This window comes from Perognathus longimembris, chromosome 15, assembly GCF_023159225.1.
Source record: "Perognathus longimembris pacificus isolate PPM17 chromosome 15, ASM2315922v1, whole genome shotgun sequence".
Taxonomy (NCBI): Eukaryota; Metazoa; Chordata; class Mammalia; order Rodentia; family Heteromyidae; genus Perognathus; species Perognathus longimembris.
The window spans coordinates 41,821,297-41,841,292 of NC_063175.1; the positions used below are offsets into that span (position 1 = coordinate 41,821,297).

The 19,996-nt window shown below is 48.7% G+C and overlaps 1 protein-coding gene across 4 annotated transcripts; it reads right to left on the bottom strand.

Annotated features, from left to right (window-relative positions):
- Nucleotides 1-836: 836 nt before the first annotated feature.
- Nucleotides 837-18,820, bottom strand: Mro (maestro). 4 transcript variants are annotated; one of them, XM_048363166.1, is made up of 7 exons: nt 9,061-9,323; nt 8,793-8,892; nt 6,345-6,491; nt 4,987-5,169; nt 2,754-2,909; nt 1,842-1,949; nt 837-1,496 (listed from the first exon to the last, which is right to left on the bottom strand). In XM_048363166.1, the coding sequence occupies exons 2-7, from the start codon at nt 8,886-8,888 to the stop codon at nt 1,443-1,445; spliced, it is 744 nt and encodes a 247-aa protein (XP_048219123.1). In that variant the 5' UTR covers nt 8,889-8,892; nt 9,061-9,323; the 3' UTR covers nt 837-1,442. The 4 variants fall into 4 exon arrangements, with proteins under 4 accessions (XP_048219123.1, XP_048219122.1, XP_048219121.1 ...); XM_048363165.1 differs by lacking the exons at nt 837-1,496; nt 9,061-9,323 and adding an exon at nt 18,716-18,820 and having other exon boundaries at nt 1,503-1,949; XM_048363164.1 differs by lacking the exons at nt 837-1,496; nt 9,061-9,323 and adding an exon at nt 12,075-12,161 and having other exon boundaries at nt 1,503-1,949.
- Between the last annotated feature and the right edge of the window lie 1,176 nt (nt 18,821-19,996).

Below are 19,996 nucleotides of genomic sequence, written 5' to 3' on the forward strand. Positions count from 1 at the left end.
CTGGGCTGGACTCAAGCCACAATTCTCCTAGTTCTACCTCCTGACTAGCTGGAACCATAGGCATGTACCACTTTCCTTGCTTATTCTGGAGATAGGGTCTAGCTAACTTGTGCCCAGAATACTCTCAAACCACGATCCTCCTATCTCTGCCTCCTAAGTAGCTGGGACTACAGGTATGCACCATCAAGCCCTGGCCTCCATATGGATTTTAATTCTGCTCCACCATTTATCTTGGGCAATTACTTAACTGCCCCTTAGTTTTCTCATCTTATGAGAATGCTAATTATACTTATGTCCTTGGGTTGCTGTGAATACTAAAAACACTTGTTAAAAAGTTCTTAGATTAGGGGCTGGGGATATAGCCTAGTGGCAAGAGTGCTTGCCTCGGATACATAAAGCCCTGTGTTCAATTCCCCAGCACCACATATACAGAAAATGGCCAGAAGTGGCGCTGTGGCTCAAGTTGCAGAGTGCTAGCCTTGAGCAAAAAGAAACCAGGGACAGTGGTCAGGCCCTGAGTCTAAGCCCCAGGACTGGCAAAAAAAAAAAAAAAAAAGTTCTTAGGTAGCTGGGCAGTGGTGGCTAGCTACTCAGGAGGCTGAGATCTGGGGATCATGGTTCAAGGCCAGCCTGGGCAGGAAAGTCTGTGAGACCCTTATCTTCAATTAATCACCAGAAAACCAGAAGTGGTGCTGTGGCTCAAAGTAGTAGAGTGCCAGCTTTGAGCAAAAAAGCTCCAGAACAGAATCCAGGCTGAGTTCAAGTCCCATGACTGACCAGTATAAAGTTCCTAGATAATAGATACATAAATATTAATAAATCAGTAATAGCCAATAAATATTACTTACTATTTTTATTCCATTAGTTACCATCAAAGAAATTCCAACACACTGACATATTTTTGTTCTCTTTAAGATGATCTTGAAGGCAAGACTTCCAAAGACAATGAGAAACTCCTAAATACAATCGCTGCAAGCCATCTGCCTGCCCTGTTGACCAACTTTAAATAAATCAAAGAGAATAGCTATCGACAGCAAATAGCCAAATATTAATAGCAAATACAACTTTGAGGGAATAATTACTTTGCTAAGAGATTAAATCGTAAGAATACAAGTTAGTTCATGGGAATGAACTTAAGAAGAAAGTGGCTGAGAATTAAGCATGGTACCTACAAATGCTTTCGATATTTCTAAAGAAAGAAAATATCTTCGGGTCAAGTGTGGGTGGGGAGAAACAGATGAGAAAAACAACCGAGGATTTTACTCTGGGTATACGCAGCTCCATGGAGTTATTCCCCCACCTCCTTTGCCCGCCTGACCCCTTGTTTTCTGATACAATCCTAAGAAGCAAGCAAAAGAGACATCCAACGAGACAGAACAGACAGAGACAACCGATGTCCCCGCAGGGCTCTTATGTGGAACCATTATCCTGCCTCTCTGCACTTAGAGTATTTTATTGGCGTAGAAGAACTGCAGGAGCTCTGGATGATAGTGGCTCTGAAAGACATTAGCAAAGGTACATGTGAGGGAAGGACTGGGGAAGCTTCCAGAACTACGTAACTAGTGGCCAGCTGTCAACGCAAAGCATTAGGATAAGCGCAGGTGGGCGAGGCGGTGGCTGGGTCACCTGCGTGCAACTCCCGACCTGAACCAGATTTGCCAATAGCTGTGCGCATAATCTTCCAGGCACCTCACTGTTACAATGCATTAGGGGTCACTGGCAGTGGGAATCATTGGCTGGAGTCATTTAATGTGTGTCTGGGGGGTAACTCCCTGGTGGGCCTTGGCCACCTTCCGTGTCAGAGACCGAAAGAGAATTCTCTCCTGCCCCGGCTTGCTCACCAACTGCCGGCAGAGCTTGGCGTTCCTTTGATCTTCTTCACTTTGGAAGGTGCATTCCTTCTTCAGTTTCAGATATGGAGAACAGGCTTGAAAAGTTGTTTTGCATGCCTGCGGAAAGTAATGCCATCCTACTGTGAAAAAAAGACCACGGAGGTTCTAGGATCCCAAACAAGGCCATACCTTGAACCTTACATTTACTCTCTGTCTTTTGTCTCTGTCTCTGTCTCTGTCTCTCTCTCTCTCTCTCTCACACACACACACATACACACACACACATACACACACACACACACATGCTTTCATGGAATCTTCTGTTCCCAGTGGTTCTGACACGAACCCAGCCCCACTCCAAAGCAGGCTGCAGTGGATGGGCCCTGTGAGGACGCATCCACTCAGAGACTAACACAGAAGTTGCACAGGGTCTTGAGGACCCAGGGGTGAGAAATCCACACCACGCTCTGCAGATGGACAAGTCTCTTCCTGTTATACAAGCTGCTGCCCCCACTACTTCCACCTGCCCCCTCTTATCCTCTGCCAACCAGAGTTTATCTAGCACTGATGGGTACTGGGTTGGGTGGGTGGATGGTTATGAGACCCTGGCTCCGGGAGAGATGTCACACCAGAAAGCTACAGGAGTCCCATGGCTATCCTACGGACTACTCCTTTTGTTTGTTTTGGTTTCTGAAACAGGATCTTCCCATGTAATCCAGGGTGGCCCCTAACTCAAAATCCTCCTGCTCCTCCTCTGAGTGCTAAGATTGCAGGTGTGCACCACCACGCCCAGCATGACTTCCTGTTTCTAACTGACAGGAACCCAAGGCATCCACATCTGAGCTCAGCAATGACGACACTGCTGCATGCTAGGAAGAGCACAGAAGCTACGTGCAGTTGGCTGGAGGGTCACTGCCTTACCTTGGCGACATGAGGGTTTCTATCCTGCAAATGGGTTAGGAGGGAATCCTGCGTCTGCTTCACCTGATTGGTAAAAAAATTCTTCCATTTCTTCCCAGCAAATGCAGCCAATTGCCCAAATAAAACAAAGGCCGAGTATCTCACACTGTCGTTGTCCTGTGGGTTGTGTCAACAAAACAACAGAGCCATCATTCTTAGCTATCTATTGCACACCTGGCCATCAGATCCAGAGTGCTTTCCTCCTCCTTACATTCGTGGACTCACACCATCCCCCTGGTGCTATGCAACTCAGTGCTTCTCCCAACCTACCTTGGAGCTTAACCTGCTTCAATACCCATAGGAATTGTCATTCTTTTGTTCCTTTCTTTTAGTTTTGTTTGGGTTTGAGTTTGTTCAGGTTAGGTTGGGTTGGGTTGGATTGGTTTGGGTTGAGTTGGGTTGGGTTGGATTGGATTAAATCAGGTTGGGTTAAATTGGATTGAGTTGGGTTGGGGTTTATTCCTTGTATTAGAATGTACTTGAGCAGCCCCCCCCCCCCGTCACCCCCCTGCACAGGGTGCCGGTCTTCTGACTTGCTACATAGATTTTCTGCCAGTGTTTCCTGGTCCTATGCAGCTCTAGGTAAGCTAGAGGAAACAGGAGGTCAGGGCCTTGTCTGTGAGGGGAAAAAAAAAAAAGCATCTAGAACTGGGAGCTTAGAGACTCAGCAGGCCTGAGGACTGACGTTCAATTTGTGAAGTATCCAAAATACTTTTTAGCATAGGTACATACACAGAATCTGCCTCCAGGCTGTACTTTGTTCATTGCTCTGTCAAGTGCTTATGTGTGTGCACAATTCAACTAACCCTGGCTGAGAGCTCACCCCCTTCAAAGCCCGCCCTTACTGCTGCCGTGCATAGGAATGCAGGTGACAGGCGTCTGGTGGAACACACACCGTGAGCAAGTGTGCACAGCACAAACACGCAGTGAGCAAGTGAGCACAGCACGAACAGGTGCAGCCAGTCCTCCTTCTACAGGCTCAAAAGCTTCTAATGAAAAACAAAAACAAAAACCACACACGTATTGGGCTCCGCTGGCTCACCCCTATACTCCTAATTACTCAGGAGGCTGAGATCTAAGGAGCCAGCCCAGGCAGACAAAAATCTTAAGACTCTTATCTCCAATTAACCAGCAAAAAAAAAAAAAAAAAAAAAAGCCGGAAGTGGAGCTGTGGCTCAAGTGGTAGAGTACCAGCCTTGAGCGAAAAAGCTAAGGGACAGCACCCAGGTTCTGAGTTTGAGCCCCAATCCTGGCAAGCAGGTTTCATAAAGTGGCTGAACACATGACGTTCCAGAGAGATTTAAGGACAAGTCCTGAAGACATTTGATGGCATTCCAGAATGTCAGTGTGAACACCTTCCTATCCTCTCCCCAAATCTGTTTCGGGAGGACAGGAAGAAGGTGCTAGCAGCTCCTAGATCAGCCCTGCCTTTCATAATCTCAACATCTCTCATCTGATTCATCCAGCTCAGGCCGTGAGGCTCCATAGAGAGTGAGGAGATAAGAAGCTGGTGTAAGTTGTTCTAGGAGTAAATAAATGCCCTGTGCTCTTCTTTCAGGAGGGAAAGACAGAACAGCAGCAGGGTGATACCTTAGCTTGCGGCTGCTACCTCCAAATCCCCGTGGCCCCAGGCTAAACACTGTAACCCATGCACTTCTTGCTCAAATGGTCTTGTGATCCAGCGGTTAATAGAGCAAATGCTGAATCCAGAGGGTCTGCTTTGGGAGCCACTTATACAGGCTCTAAGACCTTGGGGAGGGGGGGTCCCAGGTGACGACATGCATACAGTGAAGGAAACCTCGTCCCAGGGTGACTGTGGGGATTCCATGAGATTATCAGTATAAAGTGCCCAGCATGGTGTATGGCACATGGTAAGAGGTCCCTAAAAGCTACTGCCATTGTTGCAGGTAGAAGACAGCATCCGCTACCTGCCAACACCATCACTGTCATCAGAGTACATCTGTTGGCTTACACCGATGAGCATACGAAAGCCCCTTGAAGGATGGCAACCGGATACTGTGCACCCCTCCTGAGCTCCCTAACTCCCCATGCAGGTTAGTCTCTCAACAACACTCATTAAGAAAAAGCGAATGACACGGTCCTTGTTTCCTGAGCAGCATTCCACTCAGGACCTCTCGGTTCCCATCCCGCCATGATCGCAATGCTCCAGGGTTTTAGGCACCGTTGCACTTACGTCATCGAGCAAAGTCCTGGTCTGCAGGGTGATGTCTATGAAAAAGGAGCCCAGACATTTGCCCTGGATCTTTCCCAGGATGATGGTCAGAGCCTTCACGCTCTCATAGATGACTTCTGAACTCACGGGGTCATACAGTCCATACACCAGCAGGTCTAGCATCATTTTCTTGTACTTCCTCACCTGTTACCAAAATTGGGAAAACCATTCATAGCCTAAGAATGGCTTCTCTTGAGATGAAAAAGCAAGTTTACTTCTAATCCTCCAGTTCTCTAAGACACAGACCAGGAGACCGGGGTTGTCTTTAGGAACTCCTACCAACTCCCATCAAAACATAAATGGTAGCCGGGAACTGGTGGCTCATGCCTGTAATCCCATCTACTTAGGAGGCTGAGATCTGAGGATCAAGGTTTGAAGCTAGCCCTGGCAGGAAACTCTGTGAGACTCTTATCTCCAATAAACTACTCAGAAAAGGCCAGAAGTGGTACTATGGCTCAAGTGGTAGACTACTAGCCTTGAACACAAACAGGCTCAGGGACAGCGCCCCAGCCCTGAGTTCAAGCCCCAACCCAGGAGCCCAAAACAGGGTCTCTTATGGAAGACAGAAAGAGCAACCTGGAAAATGGGCTCTGGGCAGGTGAACTGGGCGGGTACTTCCAAGAAGGGGTGGGCCACGCCATCAAGGGCCTGGGGCATTAGGTCCTTTATGTACCATAGCAAGGACATGAGATGGTTCTGACACTGGCAGATGCTAATGGAGGCAATGTGACAAAATGTCACTTACTAAGCAAACATACATTGTGCTTCGATTCCCCAGTGGGCAGTGTCCGTGGGGGTCAATCTTAACAGTAGTTGTTTTCCACAGCTAATAATCCAGAAGAAAGATGGCCTCTCAGGGCCCGAGTCACACCTTTACTATCTGCCCTTTTCAAGAATGGAAAGACCCCGGGACTTACTTCCAGACTCACAGAGTCTGACAAAATTGATGTCTCTCTTGTGGCTTTCTCACCTAGTGTCAGACGCAGCTACAAGCAACCAGTGTGAGCTGCTGCCAGCAAGAAACCAGAGACCTCACTCGTACAACTGGAGGAGCCCAATGGTGCCTGGAGACCTTGATGAAGGACCCCGGGCTTCAGGGAGGAACAGGGTTAGGCTAGCATGGGGGGGTCTCATCCTTGACCCACAGACACTGTGAAGTGCCATCTGTGTACTGCTCCATGATGCTAGGTTCCACCCAAGATGGCAGCCCATCAGGTGCTATGACCGCCCCCCCCCCCCAATTGGGGACTGCTCTCCAGGAGGGAAGGGGGAGCTGGGAGAGTCAAGAAGGCCTGCTGAGCCCCGCCTCCCTCCGCTACCTGGTCTGGGGCTTCACAAGCCATGGTGCCCAGGCCTCTCATGGCCAGATGGCGCTTTTTAGCATTGGGATCACGAGCCTTTTCTGCCAGGATGAAAACCACATTCTTCAAAGGCTCCTGGTGCTGGAATTTCAGTTTCCAAGAGACCTGGAGGTACGTCAAGAAAGAGAGGTCAGAGTCACTCAATGAGCCCAACCCCGGCCACACCCTCCTTCCCTTAAAGAAAAATCTTATCACTAAAGGGGTGGGGGTGGGGGTGCTGAGGATCAAACCCAGAACTTTATGTATGCTAAGCACACATTTGACCACTGAGCTACACTGTCAGATTCTAGAGATACCTGATTTTTGTTGGTAAGATCCATTACAATATGTACATAATAAGGAAATTATAGAGGAAAAGGACTGGGGAAAAATGACTTCAGGACTGGTGCTGAGGCTGATCTGGAGGAAGTATGGGGAGAGAGGCTCTCTAGTTACAATGCAGGGCGATAAAAGGACCGGGTGCTGGTGGCTCACATCTATAATCCTAGCTACTCAGGAGGCTGAGATCTGAGGATTACTGTTCAAAGTCAACCCTGGAAAGAAAATCCATGACACTCTTATCTCTAATTAACCAGAAAAAAAAAAAACAAACAAGAAGTAAAGGTGTGGCTCAAGTGGTAATGTGCTTGCCTTGAGTAAAAAAAAAAATCTCTGAGACAGTGTTCAGGCCCTGAGTTTAAGTCCCAGGACCAACGTGCGCGCATGCGCGCGCGCACACACACACACACACACACACACACACACACACGCGCGCGCGCGCGCACACACACACCCCTAGGAAGATGAAGGACTTTCTAAGGGCCTGATGGATGCTGTGAAAATATGAATCTTTTCACAGTGTTCATCCCAACTCAAAGCAAAGAGTTCCCTTGACCGTCTTCTTCCCTCTCCCTTTTCTGCTCCACTTTGTAGCTAAACTCCATGAATGGCATGTCTACATGGTCTTCCTGCACCCTCCCCTCCTGTTCCCTTTTGAACTCTCTGCAGTCAAGTTGACATTCCCCTCCATCCCCACTCATCCATAGGGCTAAACCCAAGGGTCCATTCTTAGAGGTCATCTTCCTCAGCCACCTAATAGAATGAATGTGACACCTCTGGCAAAGCACACACATCCGCTACACATCCACACTATTTCAAGGCACTTAAAGGTTGTCCCACCTCCAGAATGCACGCATCTGAGCCACTGAGATGCCGAAGAGAAATGTGGAAACAACACACATTGGGAAACACTGCATATTGGATGCACAAATGTGTTCTTCAAAGACTGGAGTCTAGGGCTGGGAGTATGGCCTAGTGGTAGAGTGCTTGCCTTGTACTCATGAAGCCCTGGGTTCGATTCCTCAGTACCACATAAAAAGCCAGAAGTGGTGCTAAGGCTCAAGTGGTAGAGTGCTAGTCTTGAGCAAAAAGAAGCCAGGGACAGTGCTCAGGCCCCAGGACTGGCAAAGGAAGATTGGACTCTAAGCCACCACATAGCAAAGAAATGGGGCCGGCCATGGTCCATGTGTGCAATGAACTCTGTCACTAGGAAGGCCATGGTGTTCTTCAAAACACACAACATTGCAACCCTCCTAGAGACAGACTCAAGACCATGAAAGACCCAGATAAACAAAAGCCACTACCAACATGCCCCTTCTTTAGTAAGAGGTTCTACAGCACTGAATCCAGACCTGGCTATTTCTCTGCCAGTACTTGAACTCAAGACAGCACATTCTCCCTCAGCTTTTTTTTTTAAATCAAGGATGGCACTCTACCACTTGAGCTACATCTCCAACTTTTGGCTTTTGTGCTGATTAGTCAGAGATAAGAGTCTTGGATCTGTCTGCCCAGGCTGGTTTTGAACCAGGATCCTCAAATCTCAGCCTATTGAAAGTCTAGGATTATAGGCAGGAGCCACCCAGCCCTACAGCACTATCGGTGAGATTTGGTCATTTCCAAGCCTTGTGGTTATTTCTGACTATTCACTGCCATTCACTCTGTATTTAGCTTTTCTTTTTTTTTTTTTTTTTTTTTTTTTTTTGCCAGTCCTGGGCCTTGGACTCAGGGCCTGAGCACTGTCCCTGGCTTCCTTTTTGCTCAAGGCTAGCACTCTGCCACTTGAGCCACAGCGCCACTTCTGGCCGTTTTCTGTATATGTGGTGCTGGGGAATCGAACCCAGGGCCTCATGTATACAAGGCAAGCTCTCTCGCCACTAGGCCATATCCCCAGCCCCTCACTCTGTATTTAAATTGGTGAGTTGGCAGCAGGTTAAATTCTTCTCAGCTCATCTTGTCATCCAATAAACATTCTATCCATGTTAAAAGAGCTGTCATCGGTTTTCAGGGGCCCCGGTAAACAGCTCTACCTGCCAGCCCCCCCCCCCCACCCCCCGAAGGCATATCTACTCATGACATTTTGTTTCAAACCTTAGAAAAGAAGGACAGAATCGATGTTCTTTTCTTCTTGGGCTGGGAAGTTGGGATGGGAAGGGGCTGGTCCAGTGTTCTCTGTGAGTTGTCCATGGAACTAAAAACAAAGCAAAAACCCCAAATCAGAATCGTCACATGAGCCCACAACAAGCCATCTGGATGGAGTCTTAGCACCGACAGCCATTGCTACACAAAGCACTGAGCTCGGCTAAGAATTTGAAGAGCCGCCAGTGTTGAATGGGGTCTTTAGGGTGATTTCTTGTACCTTGGTGATAGGACATCCACAGAAGAAGGTCTGTGGTGATCAAAGGCAAACCTAGGAGAGCACCTGCTGGAGTTCAACACCCAGTGCCCGGCTGTTCACATCAAGGTTGACAGGTTGACACCATCGCTGGAGGTGGCATTAGCAATCCAATAGGCAGTCACTGAACTTGGGAAACTTGTAACTGATCAATCTCCATGGTTTATCCAAGGCTAAGGGTTTTCCTGGGACCCAGACTTGCAGTGCTAATGTCAAGAAAGTCCTAGGCAAACTGGGCTGTGTTCCTGCCTGTTGGAACCCAGCTCTCTTAAACTACTGCCCTTTGGAAGCTTTAACTACCTTTGACCTGGAGCTTGGTAAGGAATCTGGTTTTCCTGTCATCTCCCTACCCCGCCCCCCCTCCACCTACGTGGTTTCAACCATGTTCTCTTTGTGAGATGACACTGTAGAGTTCCCTGAAAACCCTTCTTCTCCCTAACCTCTGGGGCTCATTGGAAAACAGCTGGTATTGCTGCTCCAAGGTAGAAGAAATTAACCCTGGAGCTGCTCTTGGCTGGGGAGAAGAAACTGCTCCCTTGTTTTCTCTTTTTTCCCCCCTCCCTCCTTTTCTCCCTCTCTGCTCTCTACTCTCTGTCTCTCTCTGTCTCTCTGTCTCTCTGTCTCTGTCTCTGTCTCTGTCTCTCTCTCTCAAAATCAGGTCCTGGGGCTTGAATTCAGAGGTCTGGGTGCTGTCCCTGAGCTCTTTTGCTCAAGGCTATCACTCTACCACTTAAGCTATAACTCCATTTCTAGCTTTTGGGGTACTTAATTGGAAATCAAAGTCTCACTTAATTAGAAATCAAAGCTTTGAACAACGATCCTCAAAACTCAGCTACCTGAGTAGCTAAAATGACCAGTGCCCAGTTACTCTCATGTTTTCTGTGCTTAACTTCTCTTGCAAGTTTACCAGCGCAGCTTGGGGCTTTGACCAACCAAGAGAGCTTCCTCTAGTTTCAGAAACTAAGCAGCTATCCCCGTGTTTGCTTGTTATTTATTTTTTTGTCCTTTTTGTTTTTTTGCTTATTTTTGAGAATGGCTCTATGTTGCCCCGGATGGCGGTAACTGGAATTTGCTATGTAGCTCAGGTTGACCCTCAAACTGGAAATCTTTCTTATTTCAATCTCTGAGACACTGGGATTACAGGCATGTTCCACCCTGCCAGACTAGCCAAAGCAATCTTAATAAGCAGACCTAGAATTCAAGATGACAATAGGCTCTCCAGCAGGTCAAAGTCAAGGAGAGCTGAGCTGCTCTTCATGGAAAATTTGGCATAAGCCGCTAGACACACACAGAGGCTTCATATCTTCACCATCTGTTCTTGCACATCTTCTTCTCCCTCCCAAGCTCCCATCGCAAGATAAAAGCTGTGGAACTGTGATCTCCATTGTCCACACTGGTTTCCTCCTGGTACTCAGCCTGGTCTTTGATGAAAACAGACAAAATTTCTCACAAGTTGGTTTTCTTTGGGGGGTGGGTCTTGTATATCAGCACCCCTGATCTATGTTATAAACTCGCAGCCTGCTCCAGAATTATTTGATCAGAATGTCAGGGACTGTGGGGCCTGCATGTTCCTTTGGGGGGCGGGGCAGGGGTTTTGAAGGTGATGCTGGCGCTTGAACTCTGGGCCTTGCTCTTGCTAGATAAGCACTTTCCCACTTGAGCAACCTCCCGGAGCCCTTTGGTTTTCCTTATGTTGGGGATAGTGTCTTTTATTTTGTCTTGACCAGCCTGGATCATGATGAGCCTCCTTTTTGCTTCCCACGTGGCTGGAACGACAGGCCCACAGCACCAGGCCCAGCTTTTCATTTTCTGAGTTAAGGACTCCTCACTTTCTGCTGAACCCAAACCATGATCCTCCTACTGCCTCCCAAGTAGCTAGGATCGGGGTGGGGGGGGGTGTGTGATCATTGCAAGCTTGCCAGAACAACCTTATAATGAGCAGGAAAGTCTATACATGATACACACACACACACACACACACACACACACAGAGCAGTGCACAATGGTCAAGGGTCCCCTTCATCTGCTAGGCCCTGCTTTCCTCAGCCCCGGTCTGGGAGAACATCATGGTCCTACCTTGTCTCAAAGAAAAGACATGGTTTTGCAACAACTTGGAGTGTACTTTATGCCAAGATTTGCCAACGCAAATCCTTCTGGACTCCCAATATTAGGTGTCTCTTCCCTAATCCTTTTACTCTTGGTGCAAATTCAGCAAAGCCCCAATTATACACATTTGGATCTCTTTTCAACTTCAAAACGAGGGAAGAAACAGACTCCATCATGTTCTGATCCACATTCTGTCTATTCTTTTGTTACTTTTCTTTTTGGTAACAGTAGAGTTTGAACTTAAGACTTCATGCTAACTAGACAGGAGCCCTACCACTTTGAGGCATGCCTCCATCTCATTTTGTTCTGGTTACTTTTGAGATAAGGTCTTGATTTTTTTTCCTGCTCTACCCAGACCTCACCACTCAAACGTATGCTTTGCATTCTAGCTGGCTTGTCAGGTATACACTACCATACCAACTTCTTCTGTTGATATGGAGGTCTTTTGAACTTTTCTATTTAATTTACATTTTAGCCTGAAGTCAGTGATCCTCCCATCTCTGCCACCTGAATAGCTAGATGTGAGCCACCCACACGGGGCCCAATCTGTGCTTTTAATCACTCTGTGAGAAATGCACAACCTAGATGCTGACCCAGCCTGGGGATGCTTCAGTCTAAAGCATCCCACAGTTTCCTAATTCTCTGTGCTGACAGCGTGATCTATCACACACCTACCGGTCAAGTCATGTGACCTGTGAATAGAAAAATAAGATCCGCTTCAGAGAACATCACCAAGGGATCAGCTCCATCTGAGTCCAGGGTTCAAATCGTTCTGGGCCCAGTAACACAATGGCACTGCAAGATGGATTTGCAAACCACCATGCCTCGGTTTCCCCCATGGTGTGGGTGGCCCCTGGCTGTGGGCACCTTACCTGCGGCTCTAGGAGGTGCCTGTCACCTGAGCGGCTGCTGTGGCTGGTGGGGAAGGCAGGCTGGTCCTGGGGTCCCCCCGGGGAGGGCTGCTGTCCAGCTGGGCGCCCAATGTGATGACTCAGCTAAGTCGTCCTGATTTCCCTGCCATCAGAGAAGGGAAAATGAGAAGGTGGCACAGGTGTTTCTAGAAAATTGGCCCAGTGCATGCCACTGGGAGATGAGCTCCAAACAAGGGCAGGGGGTGGAGGGGGAGCCGGCCAGTGCTGGGAGGGGTGGGGGGGGATTGCCCTGCAGTGAGAAGGAACTTGCGGATGGACAGAAGATTCTCGTGCCCACACGATGCTAAGGGATCTCATCTCCCCACCACCCTTACTGTTCCTTTCCCCTTATTCTTGCCTCCAGACCAACCTCACCCACACTTTTCTCCAGAAAGGACGGCAGTTCTGGGGACCTTTGCCCACATCATATAACAGGGCGCTGCCCGCGTCGTACCCCCGAGCGGCCACGAGATGGCGCCATGGCGCCGGTGCCCGGCTTCCAGGCCTGCCGAGCCGCGTTTAAGCCCGGGGGGACAGGACGTGGTGTCCGGACGAGAGCAACCCTGGCTTGATCGATTGCTGTGGTTGTCACACACACAGCTGGAGTCTTAGCCCTTGTCACCCGTTCCTGTTCAACAAGTAGGATACATCCTGAAAAGACAGGTTTAAACTCTCACTCCCTGGAACGGTTGGTGGAAAACAACAACAGACATATTTAAACTGGAAGTCGGCTCACACCTGTCAGCCTAGCTCTACAGGAGGTTGAGATCTAGAGGACCAGTGGTTCAAAGCCCAGTTCTGGGCCGAGGAGTCCTCAGGACTTTATCTCCGAGGTCAGCAGCAAAAGGTCAGACTAGAAGCATGGCTTAAGTGGTAGAGCACCAGCCTTGAGCAGAAGGCCTAGTGAGTGAGAGGCCTTGAGTTCAAGCCCTGGTATGTGTGTGTGATGGTGGGGGGGGGGGGGGAAGACCAGAATTTCTGTCTTCCCTGACCACTGCAATATGGATACTTATTGTCTAGCTCTGTGTTGGATAATGCAAGCAATAGTCTTTTCTTTAAAAAAAATGTGTGCAAAGACTCAGTGGTTTGTTGTTATGGCAACAAATAACATCAATGAATACTTACTCATGCCAGATGCTGACATTATGTAAACACTGCATGGACATTCTCACCTCAATTCTTGCAACAAACTGAGATGAGAACTCTTCCTACCAGCCCCATCGTAAGGTTGGAGAAACTGAGGCACGAGGGAATTACTTTGCCAAAGATTATGTGGTCAATTAGTGACAAGTTAGAATTCAACCTCAAGCTCAAGTCAGGGTTCCCCACCCACAGCCGTGCAATGGAGCCGCTTGGAAAATCCAGTTGGGAAGTAAGTGGGCAAATATATGCCAAACATATACCACTGGCTCACACCTGTCATCCTAGCCACTCAGGAGGCTGAGGTCTGAAGATTGCAACTCAAAGCCAACCCAGGCAGGAAAACCCATGACACTCGCATCTCCAATGAACCACCAAAATAAGTACATAAACAAATAAAGAAAAATCAAATGCCAGAAGTGGAGCAAGAAAACCAAAGCTGCAATGAAAGCCTGTGTGGTTTGAGCCTCAAGGACGCCACTGCTGACTTCTTAGGATCCGATTTCAACAGAGTAACAGAACAGGAAGCGGGACTGGCTGCCAGCTAGGCACGAGGAAGAAAGGGGAAGCTGAGACGGCTTGCTGCAAAAGGAAAGCAATAAGTAGACCGGAAGGGACAGCAAGGGCAGGCAAAGGCGTGCTGGTTCCTTGGGAGCTGTGGACAGGCTAACGCCTGGGGTGCTTGAAGGCAGTGTGGTCCAGGAGCCCTGGAGCCTCCTGTTTGTCTCAGCTGGGGGACAGACAGAGACAAGACCTATCAATACGCAGAAGAGTTTTCATGTGGAATTGGCAGGTTCCTGTCTTCCAAACTTGTTTTCACCTTTCCAAGAAAATAAGCTGGAACTAGGCACTGGTGGCTCACGCCTGTAATTCTAGCTACGACTCAGGAGGCTGAGATCTGAGCATGTTGAGGCTCCAGGTTCATAAGCCACCCTGGCAGGGTGGTCTGTGAGGCTCCGATGAACCAGCACAAAGCTGGAGGTGGAGCAGTAGCTCAAGTGGTCAAGTGCTAGCCTTGAGCACAAAGCTTAGGGACAGCACCCAGGCCCTGAGTTCAAGACCCAGGACCAGCACAAGCCACAGGAACACCACAACTAACCGGGGCAGGGGTGGGGGTGTCAGTCAAAACAGAAAGCATACGCTGATGCACACTCTTCAAACAGGGATCAAGCTTGACCCAGAAACTGGATAAAAATACTTCAGGCACAGAGAGTGGAAGGGGACCATCTACAGCATGACAGGATTCGCTGCAAAACCTCACTGGAGAACAGGACTGACATCCAAGCCCTGCATGGCAGAGAGGCCATCCTATTACTGTTATTGCTGTTGTTATTATTATTGATTTTATAATACTGGGGATCAATTCCAGGGCCAATTCTTTATTTTTGGTAATTTGTTTTATTTGATTTTTAGCTTTGGAAATGAACATTAACTACGGGAAAAATCAGTGATAGTGGATTATCTTGTTCAGGCCAAGTTGTGTTGAACACATAGGATTCTTGGGCTCCTGAGACTCAGAGCCTCTTCTCCTCCTCCTCCTCCTTCTATTGTTTATTTGTTTATTTATTTATTTATTTTAGGGTACTAGGGATCATACCCAGAGCCTTGTGCATACTAGTGCGTGTTCTTCCACTGAACTGCACTCCAACCTCTTCAGCAGGTACAGGGAAACAATTAAGGTTTTGCAGTGGTGCCCAGTATTCATGTCTCGAGGCAGAATACTATGGCTAAGTGGGAAAACTAACTGCAGAGTGTCCCTGTGTGGCATAAAGCCACAAAGGTAATGAGGGCCAGCGTTGAAACTGCTCCTGTGGATGTAGCCTCAGCTTCTTCATACACTTCTCACAAGGGCAGAGGGACAGCAGGCACCTCTCCCCACAGTGTCCCAGACACTGTACCCACTTGAGGAGACCCAAACCAAAGCACGATGCCCAAGACAGCCCAAGGGTCACCTTCTGTGGCACTGGGCCGCTGCATCATTCTGAGAATTACAGGGCAACTCCCTTTCATAACGTCTCACCTCTGTCTCACCTCTTCCTATACTGGCAACACCTGCTCTTTAAAGTACCACACCACAAATCCTTTAATCGAGTTATTAGATGGCTCTATTTTCGTTCTCAGTATGCACAGGGTAATCATTGTTCGGCCTGCATTGCTGCTGGAAAGGGGAGGGGCCGATTCAATCTATCAACACTGCACTGGAAAGAGAGGCCAATGACCATCCCCCTCCAAAATGGCTTCTCTTTACTGCCGGGGCGGGTAGAGGGGCCTCTTGTGTGAGCATGCCCCCTCCATCAGGAACTTGCCTGAAGAAGGGATTTAAGCCTTGAATTTTCACTTCTCAAATGCAGTAGAAGGTGGAGAGAACAGCTCAGTGGCGGAGCGCTTGCTCGGTGTGTGTGAGGCCCTGGGTTCCATCCCCAGCATTGCAAATAAGCAGATTAATGGAAGGAAACTCAGGAGCTGCCCCCATGTGGCAGAGCACATGTTCAAGGCTCCCAAAAGACAGAAAATAAAGAAGGAAGAGAGGGAGGAAGGAAAGGAGGGAGGAAGGAGGGAGGGAGGAAAGGAAAAATTGGTTGCATCCTCAGAGATAATGCCTTCTCGTCCATTTCTTCGTGTGTGTGTGTGTGTGTGTGTGTGTGTGTGTGTGTGTGTGTGTGTGTTTGTGCTCATGCCAGTACTGGGGCTTGAACTCAGGGCCTGCGATTCCCTGCTTAGCTTTTTCACTCAAGGCTGGTGCACACTACCACTTGAGCCACACCCCCACTTTTGACTTTTGGCTGGTTCATTGAAGATCAAAGTCTCACAGACTTTTCTGCCCCAGCTTGAACTGATCTCCTCAGCTCTCAGTCTCCAGAGTAGCCAGGATGACAGGTTTGAGCCACTAGTGGGGGGGGGACGGGAGGGGGGGGCTTTGATCTGCTTTCTTCAAGGGTTCCCTGAGAGCCTGTCCCAATGCAGAATGCTCGGCAGGTGGCACCAGCAGGCAGTCTGCCCTCCAGACAACCCACGGGTGGGGTGAGGACTTAGGACCGGATGGGGCAGCCCTCTAGCATGCCACAAAGAGGACCTGATAAAGAGAGTCCACGGAGAGGCCCTGCTGCGTGACACGTGGGCCCCGGCTGCACAGGTAGGGTTCACTGTGGACACAGACACAAGGGCGCGTGTGGAGGCAGCTGCACTGGGACCTGGAGATCAGCCAGGTCCTAGGTGGGCGTCAGCAGCTCATCCCCCGCCCCCCCCCCCCCCCACTGCCACCTTCTCCCATAATCCATCTGCCCTGTGGACAGAGCGCCTGCCTTAATCGCCCTTCTTCCTCCCCCCCTACACACTGTGCTGGGTGTTTGAATTTGAAAGCAATGATCTTTTTTCTTTTCTTTTCTTTTCTTTTCTTTTCTTTTCCTGTCTGTAGTGGGGCTTGAACTCAGGGCCTGGGCATTGTCCCTGAGTTCTTTGCTCAAGGCTTGTCCTGAAAGCAATGGACTCTTTGCTTCTGATCTTAAATAAAATGCAAGCCATAGAAGGGGGTAGGGGGACTGGGCTTATCTCTGCTTTGGCCTATGGAAGCTGGGCGCCCCCCTGCCCGCCCCGTCGCTCTTCCTGCATGTGGATACAGTTCTACAAACTGCACACAAGGGTGTTTTTGGCCATCTCCTTGTCCCTCCCTCCTGTGTGGCTGTTTTGTGCCACCACCACCCCCCTCCCCCACCGCCAGCATTTTCCTGACTGAATTACCCAACAATCATTATTAGAACCACAATCAAAAACAACTTGTGAGTCTCTTCCTGTGGGCTCTAGGCCTGAGCTGATCCCTGAAACTGACTCATTGCTCACTTGACCCCCAAAACTCCACACCACCATGCAATTCAAGAGGCACTAATCTTCATCTTCCCTTAAGAACCCCAGGTGCCAGGAGCTGTGCCAATCCCTTGTACCTGTCATCTTAGCTAGTTAGAAGGCTGAGAATGGGAGATTCAAGGTTCAAGACCAGCCTGGGTAGAAAAATCTGAGAGACTCCATATCAATGGAAAAAAAAACCTAAATAAAACCTGAGCATAGTAGTGCACAGTGGTCATACCAGCAATGACTCAAAGCCTAAAACAGGAAGGTCAAGTCCAGGCCCTCAGAGCTAGGCACTAGTGGCTCATATCTGTAATCCTAGCTACTCAGGAGGCTGAGATCTGAGGATCATGGTTTGAAGCCACTGGGCAGGAAAGCTGGTGAGACTTTTTTCATCAGTTAACCACCATAAAGTTAGAGGTGGAGTTGTGGCTTGCGTGACTGTGCTAGCCTTGAGCACAAAAGCTCAGGGACAGCGCTCAGGCCCAGGACTTAAAATAACAACAAAAATGGTACAAAAAAAGTGCGGGAGGAATGACCATCCACCTGTATAGCACCTGCTCTGCAAGCAAGTGGAGGAGGTGGCAGGAAATTTACTATTAAAGGACGCATGGCCAAAAATGCACCAAATATCTGAAAATTGTCAATTTCCAGAAGGGGTGTGTGTGTGTGTGTGTGTGTGTGTGTGTGTGTGTGTGCGCGCGCGCGCGCGCGCATACCGGTCCATCTCTGGCAGGTGGGGTTGGCAAAGGATCTCAGTGGCCCAGACAGAGCACAGAATCTGTGCTGCACATGTTTACAAATGGACAGTGATTGGCCCACGCCTGAAAATCCTGGCTACTTAGGATGCTGAGATCTGAGGGTTGTGGTTCAAAGCCAGCCTGGGCAGAAAAATCCCTGAGCCTTCACTCCAGTTAACCAACAGGAAGCCAGAAGTGTAGCTGTGGTTCAAGTGGGAGAGCACCAGCCTTGAACAGGAAAACACTAAGCATGAGCACTAGGACCTGAGTTCAAGCCTCAGTACCAGCACAGACAGACAGACAGAGTAAAAGGAAGGAAGGAAGACGATAATCTGAAAGCTTACTGTAGATTCTCTTTATTTCATTTTCCCCCCCAAGATAGTCTCACTCCAACTTACGATCTCCTCCTTGGAGACCATGAGCAGCCCCCGCCACATTGAGACGATCCACTCTGAAAAGGAACAAATTGCCCCTAAACCAGAAGAGATGGCAAAGAAGAAAAAGACATCCTAGAAGACACACACGACCCTGAAATAAATTCAGCGTAGAGTAAATGAGAGCTTAAAGAGAGAAAGAAAAATTCAGCAGGTAAAGTAGTACACACCTATAATCCCGGTACTGAGGCAGAAAGAGCAAGAGTTACAGCATAATCTGGACTTTGCATCCAGAAAAACAATAAAGATGATGCAGCTCAAACTTAAAAGGCTCTCCTACCTGGGTAATTAACTACCCCCATAACATGATCAGTATTCCTGTTTCCACAAAATGATCTTCCATAAGCATTTTTCAGCAGGCTAAATCTATAGCAACGGATTGGCTGTGTTACACTACAGCCATTTTAATAGAATAGAACCCAGGAACGTTTCTGTGTTGTTTTACCTGAGCTAGGCAAGGCAGAGCACCGGGTGGCTGGCTTCTCTCTCGGCCCGTCCTGAGGAAAGGCAGATGTGGCGGATTCCACTGTGGGGCTGTCCTTTAAGCCAGCGTCCGCTCCACAGTGAGCTGTCTTAGTCCTTGAAGATGGAACAAGAACAGAGTGGACAAATACACAATAGAACCTTTTGTGACTCATCTGCCCCCTGACAGTGGCTACACAGTCATGCCAAATGATACTGTTTTGCAAACTTTTCAAGATTCCCACAGTTTGTTTCCGATTTCTGCAAGCTGCCCACGCTTGACATCAGAGGAGAACTGATCAGCGGACAGCACGGGAGAAGGCCGAGCCACCGGCAGCCCTGGCTCCAGCTGTCTGTCCTTACATCCTCCCAACCCCACAGGTGCAGGTCGGAGCCAGGAAGCTCAGTGTCCAGCCGCCATTTTTGCTTTACCAGTCATTCATACCTAGGGAAAGAGTTCCTTTTTCCTTTTCTTCTTCTGTTTTTCTTTTTGGCAGTACTAGGGTTTGAACTCAGGGCCTCCTGCTTGCTAGGCTGGCACTCTATTGCACTTCCAGACCCGTTTTCTCATGGGTACTTTGTTCTCACCCAGGTGTGCACCTGAGCCACGATTCGCCTCTTTTAGGCTTCCCATTCTTGCTAACATGACAGGTGCACATCTCCACATCTAGTTGCACTCCGTGGAGGTCGACTATCATAGTAGACTCTTCTGCCCAGGCTGGCCTAGCACCACAAGCCTCCCAATCGCAGCCTCTCGTGCAGCTTAGATGACAGGAATGAGTCACAACACCTACTATGGACTGAGAAAGGGTCTCTTGACCCTTTTCTGCCCTGCTAGTCTTGAACCATAATTCTCCTGTTCTTAGCCTCCCAAGTAGCTAGGATTACAGGTATGAGTCCGTGGTGACAACCTAGAGGCAGAGTTTTATTTATACTGTCTTCCTTTCTTTTTCTTTCTTCCTTCCTTCTTTCTTTCGTTCATTCCTTCTTTCATTTTTCCCTCCCTCCTTTCCTGCCTCCCTCCCTCTTTTCCTTCATTTGTGCCAATCTTAGGGCTTGAACTCAGAGCCTAAGGAACTTCCCTGAGTTTTTTTGCTCAAGGCTAGTACCCTGTCACTTGAAGCACAGTTCCACTTTTGGCTTTTTGCCCCTCTCTTTGATGCTTAACTGGAGATACGAGTCTCATGGACTTTTTCTGCCTGGGCTGGCTTCAAACCAAGATCTCAGCCTTCTGAGTAACTGGGATTACAGGTGTGCACCACGT

Coding starts and splice junctions, on each gene's coding strand:
- Mro (XM_048363165.1), bottom strand. CDS start 8,888: ATGGACAACTCACAGAGAACACTGGACCAGCCCCTTCCCATCCCAACT. Junction 5,170..6,344: donor CTTGTGAAGCCCCAGACCAG/GTAGCGGAGGGA, acceptor TTTTGGTAACAG/GTGAGGAAGTACAAGAAAAT. Junction 2,910..4,986: donor CCAGGACTTTGCTCGATGAC/GTAAGTGCAACG, acceptor CACAACCCACAG/GACAACGACAGTGTGAGATA.